Genomic DNA, 5,267 nt, shown 5'->3' with positions numbered 1-5,267 from the left:
GTCTCAATTGAGAATTCTTTGTTTAGCTCTGTATCCTATTTTTAATAGGGTTATATTGTTTCTCTGGAGTCTAACTTCTTGAGTTCTTTGTGTATATTGGATATTAGTCTCCTATCAGATGTAAGATTGGTAAAGATAAGTTGATTGCCATTTTGTCCTAATGACAGTGTCATTTATATCTTTGGGATTCTGAACAACATTTGGTGATATCATTATTCACTTATGTGTTTATCTCTGAGGAAATTTCTCAGATCAAATGGGAAAGTGATAGGAATAGTTTGTTTCCACAGTTCAGATATAATCAACATAGAGGCATCTATAGATTCTGAATGCTGTTGTCAGGTGCATATATAGCTAGATTTAGATGTCTTATATCGTTTGGCCCAATTGGGAAACACATTTAAATTTTAAGCTTCTTTGTCAATTCTGAAAGGCAGTTTCCATGTTGGTTGCTCACAGTGTCTCTAGAGAAGCTACAAACATCCATACCCACAGCTGTTAAACACATATTACTACCAGTGTTGTACGGTTGAACCCGCAGAGTGCTATAAGAAGGACAATAGCCACACTTGGGAGGTGATCAAGACATCCGTTTGCATACGTGATCTGAGATTCTGTCTGTGTTTTAGGAATCCTCTTTATCAGAACATCTGATGGAAGGAGAACTACTATGTCAGGTAGAAGTTCAAATGTGCTGTTGCAGAGTAGGCTAACTGCAATGATAGTGCACTCTACATGTTTTTATAGTGCTTTTATTTTAAAATTTATAATGTAACTTCATACGTTCCCTTTTCCTATTGCTCCCTCCCTATATGCTTAAAACTTAAAACTTGTTTAAAAGCTTATATTGTTATGGGTCTAGGGTCACATGCTATTTTAAGAAATAACACAAAATACCTTTAGTGATACTTAAAATATTATGTAAAATGATCCACTAGCATTGATTGGTAAGGAATGTGTGGGCCAAAGAATGACGACAGAAAAAAAAGGATTGCTTTCTGAATCCTGTTATAATTTTAGGAACACCAAATAGTGTTTTTGTTTTTGTTTTTGTTTTTTTTTTGGAATGGATCAAACCAATTAAAGGGTAATACCTTGAATGGAAAGGTTTCAATTATATAAATGTTCTCGATTTCTTATTTATGGTTTGCATACATGTAAAATTCACATAATGCTATACTATGTCATTCTTTGGTAAACTGACTTCCTAACAGAATTGAATTAATACAACCTGGATATTTACTACCACATCTGATGAAATCACATAGTCACACCTCAGCATTCTTGCGTTGCCTCTAGGGAGTAGAAAGTCCAATGCTGATACTCACATTAAGAAAAAGAGTGTTTAGGGAGATTCTAATTCTCAGGGGAGAGCTTCACACATAACAACTTAGCTCAATCTAGGCCAACATTACTCATGGTCTTCAACAGAGAAGGAGAAGCTGTGCTAGAATTCTGGAGAGGACACTGTCTTAAGAAGCCAGGTGAGAGAAAAACTATGTATGATTTGGGATAGAAATTTAGATAAAATATTACACATAAATTAGTGTGTATGGGAAGAGCTAATTAAGTAGGAGGAATAACCCAGGCCTGAGGAAGGGATCTTTTAGGGAAAAACATCCCTAAGTTGATTCTATCAAATATCTGAGATGTACAGAAAATGGTAGTAAAACACTTAAAATGAACTGGAGAAGGAGGACTGTCTACACACATACTGATGGTGACCAGTGACCCCTCCTTCACTACAAATGTAAGCATACTTTTACATTCAAAAGTACACATTCAGAAAGTGCCCTGAAAATACAGTCTAAGCAAAAAGAAACATCAGTTACATAATGAAGCGATTAGAAACAGGTGACACATAGAACTGAACAAATGACACTTTGCAAGTAAGGGGACTCAGAGAGGTGTATTCTTATCACATTTAGGCTGAGTTTTCCACTCAGACTTTCCTGATAGAGCAGCTGTCCATTAAAGGGGCAGTTCCTACCAGTCCTCTGAAGCTAATTTTTTTTCTTTTAGGAACTTTTATTTATTTATTTTTTCATCTTTATTAAATTGGGTATTTCTTATTTACATTTCAATTGTCATTCCCTTTCCCCTCCCCTTCACTATGGGTGTTCCCCTCCCCATCCTTCCCCCATTACCGCCCTTCCCCCAACAATCACGTTCACTGGAGCTTCAGTCTTGGCAGTACCTAGGGCTTCCCCTTCCACTGGTGCTCTTACTAGGCTATTCATTGCTACCAATGCGGTTGGAGCCCAGGGTCAGTCCATGTAAAGTCTTTGGGTAGTGGCTTAGTCCCTGGAAGCTCTGGTTGGTTGGCATTGTTGTACATATGGGGTCTCGAGCCCCTTCAAGCTCTTTCAGTCCTTTCTCTGAATCCTTCAATGGGGGTCCCGTTCTCAGTGAAGCTAATTTTTTATTTCATCTCTGAGGTTTTACTTCTCATAATTATAGCATGTATAATTAATTACTGCATTAATTACTGATTAATCACTGCATTAACTTCTGAGTCTGACCAAAAGGATAGAGGTGGAAAATTTGAGCTGTAGAATGTGTGACTGAAAGTAGAAATCTGTCAGCAGGATCCTGAAACATCCCAGAACTAGTAACAGAAAAAAAGGTAAGTCAGGATTGAGACTGATTTCGGTGGTTTTCCTTCATGTTCTTTCTCTATCAGAACCTGAACTCAAAAGAAATTTTAAATGAGTCATAGAGGAATAGTGAGAGTCAATGGGAATGTATGCTCACATGCATGGAATAAAGATTTCACAATGCAATCTCCAGTAAAGCTAACAGCAGGGGCAGTGGCGGCAAGTGGACATGTGAAGAACCAGATGTCTAGGGCTGATGCTCATGGTACCATTTCTTATGATGGGAAGACTGAGAAACGTGGTTAATCTTTAACTTTAGAAACATGGAAGGTGAGCTAAGATAAAAATAGCAAACTTGAAAGAATTTAAATGTGTTCATAGATTTTTTTTCTAAAATAAATGTGTTGTGCTTAATGTAGAGAATGAAAATGGAATCATCTCATAAATATTGTATGATATTTTTGTATTGATAGTTGCCTGATATTTTCAGTGGAACTAGTTAAATGTTCCAGATTTAATTTGTGTCATTAGTACAAAATATATTTCAGAATTAAGCACATAGCCAAAACATCTATGAAGTATTTGCCTGAATTAAGAACAAATGGTTAACACCAAACCACATATGTAAAGTAGGCCTACTATAATGTGCTTAGACATACTGACTCAAAATGAACTCAATCACATTCAATAATCTTTATGAAAATATCTATATGTTGATAGTCACAAAATTAATATTTTATACTTTGAAATTAGTCCATATGCTATGTGAATTAGTATGTAAATATTTTAAGTATAGATACATTTTCAATTTTATAGAAATAAACAAGGAAAGGGAATAACATTTGAAATGTAAGTAAAGAAATATATATATAATAAAAAAGATATGATACAGTAAAAAAAGAAATATTTTACTTTTACTTTATGTGGTACATGATTTTAGAAACCATGTTTGTATTAAGGAATGACTTGTTACTTGTCACAGTACTTCTAAAAATTAGTGATGGAGAAGTGACAATAAAATAATCTAAATCTACCACAAAGTATTTTGGACTATATTGAACATGAGAAAAAATATAAATTCATGTAGGTCTTTTTAGTTTTTGCACTCACATGCAGAAATTTTTAAGAAGAAAAAAGCATTAGCAATTCCCAGCTTGCTCTGAGGACTAGGTTCACACCTTACTTAGTAAAGTTTTGTCTGTTATATGCAAAATACTGGTTTCAATCCCAATACCACAAAATGCCTTAATTTTATGAACAAGCAATCAACTGATATAACATTTATCCATTATAAGTAAGACTGAAGAATTCCACAAAATATTGTGCTGCTGAAAATAGATTGAAAATTTCATTAGTGAATGGGAATTTTGTTAATGATAATTTCCAAGGTTTTCATTTTAAAATGTCATTATATCAATGCTATAACTTAAATTAAAACATATTTTTTTATTTTTTCCTTCAGTAATACATCATACCTGAAGAAGACTTTCCATAATGGAATACTCTTTATTGGGTTCAACTTATACAATAGGAAAGGTCATAAAATCTTTTATCACACAAAACAACAGACCATTCATGACTGTATGAGGATGAGACAAAAAGAATGTGCATTCAAGGTGCAAAAGTTATAGAGACAGGGTTCTGCATCTATTTCTAGGACAACACATTTGATAGGAGAGGCATGCAGCTCATGACAACATGCTCCATATAAATATCACCAACTCCATCTTCTCCGCCTCCCTAGTTACAGGCATTCCAGGGTTGGAGACAGTGTACATCTGGGTATCCATACCATTCTGTGCTATGTTCCTCATTACTATCGTGGGTAACATGACCATCATAATTGTTATCTGGCATGAGCAGACTCTTCATGTTCCTATGTATCTCATCTTGGCCATGTTAGCCTCCTCTGATCTGGGTCTCTCTCTCTTTACCTTCCCCACTCTGTTGAGAATCTTCTTGCTGAATGCTAGAGAAGTGACAGCCTCTGCATGTTTCACACAGATGTTCTTTATTCACACTTTCCAAGTCCTTGAATCAGCTATCATTCTGGCAATGGCCTTTGACCGGTACATGGCCATTTCCCGTCCACTTCATTATCACTCCATTCTTACCGACACTGTGATTTCCAGGATAGGATTGTCTATTGTTGTACGAACCTTAGTTGTGCAGGTGCCTCTCCCCATCCTCTTGAGGAGGCTGTACTTTTGTCATTCCAATGTACTATCTCATTCCTACCGTTTGCATCCTGACATCATAAAGCTCTCCTGCTCCAGTACTAGTGTCAACAGTATCTTTGGACTCTTCGTGGTGCTTTCGACCGTGGGGCTTGACTTTCTCCTCATCCTCCTCTCATACGTATTGATTCTGAAAACAGTACTGTGTATGGCTTCCCACAGTGGCCGCCTCAAGGCTCTCAACACCTGCATCTCTCATCTGTGTGCTGTGGTCCTCTTCTTCACACCCATGATCTGCCTATCCATGCTGCATCGTTTTGGTCCAAGGCTCCCCTCACATGTCTATGTGACCCTGGCCAACATGCACTTTCTAATTCCTCCTGTGATGAACCCCATCGTCTATGTGGTGAAAACCAAGCAGATTCGTGACAAAATTCAGAAACTCTTTATTAAAAAAGCAACAGAGAAAGCTCGGGTTTCACCTATAACATAA

General features: G+C 36.5%; 1 protein-coding gene across 1 annotated transcript; it reads left to right on the top strand.

Moving 5' to 3' along the window:
- Window positions 1-4,295: 4,295 nt before the first annotated feature.
- On the top strand, window positions 4,296-5,267 carry Or51aa2 (olfactory receptor family 51 subfamily AA member 2). The gene has a single exon (NM_001000147.1). It carries the CDS (start codon window positions 4,296-4,298, stop codon window positions 5,265-5,267), a length of 972 nt encoding a protein of 323 aa, NP_001000147.1.

The sequence above is a fragment of the Rattus norvegicus genome, chromosome 1 (genome assembly GCF_036323735.1).
Source record: "Rattus norvegicus strain BN/NHsdMcwi chromosome 1, GRCr8, whole genome shotgun sequence".
NCBI classification, from domain to species: domain Eukaryota; kingdom Metazoa; phylum Chordata; class Mammalia; order Rodentia; family Muridae; genus Rattus; species Rattus norvegicus.
Note: the sequence above shows the minus strand (reverse complement) of the source record. Positions and strands in the feature narration are given on the sequence as shown.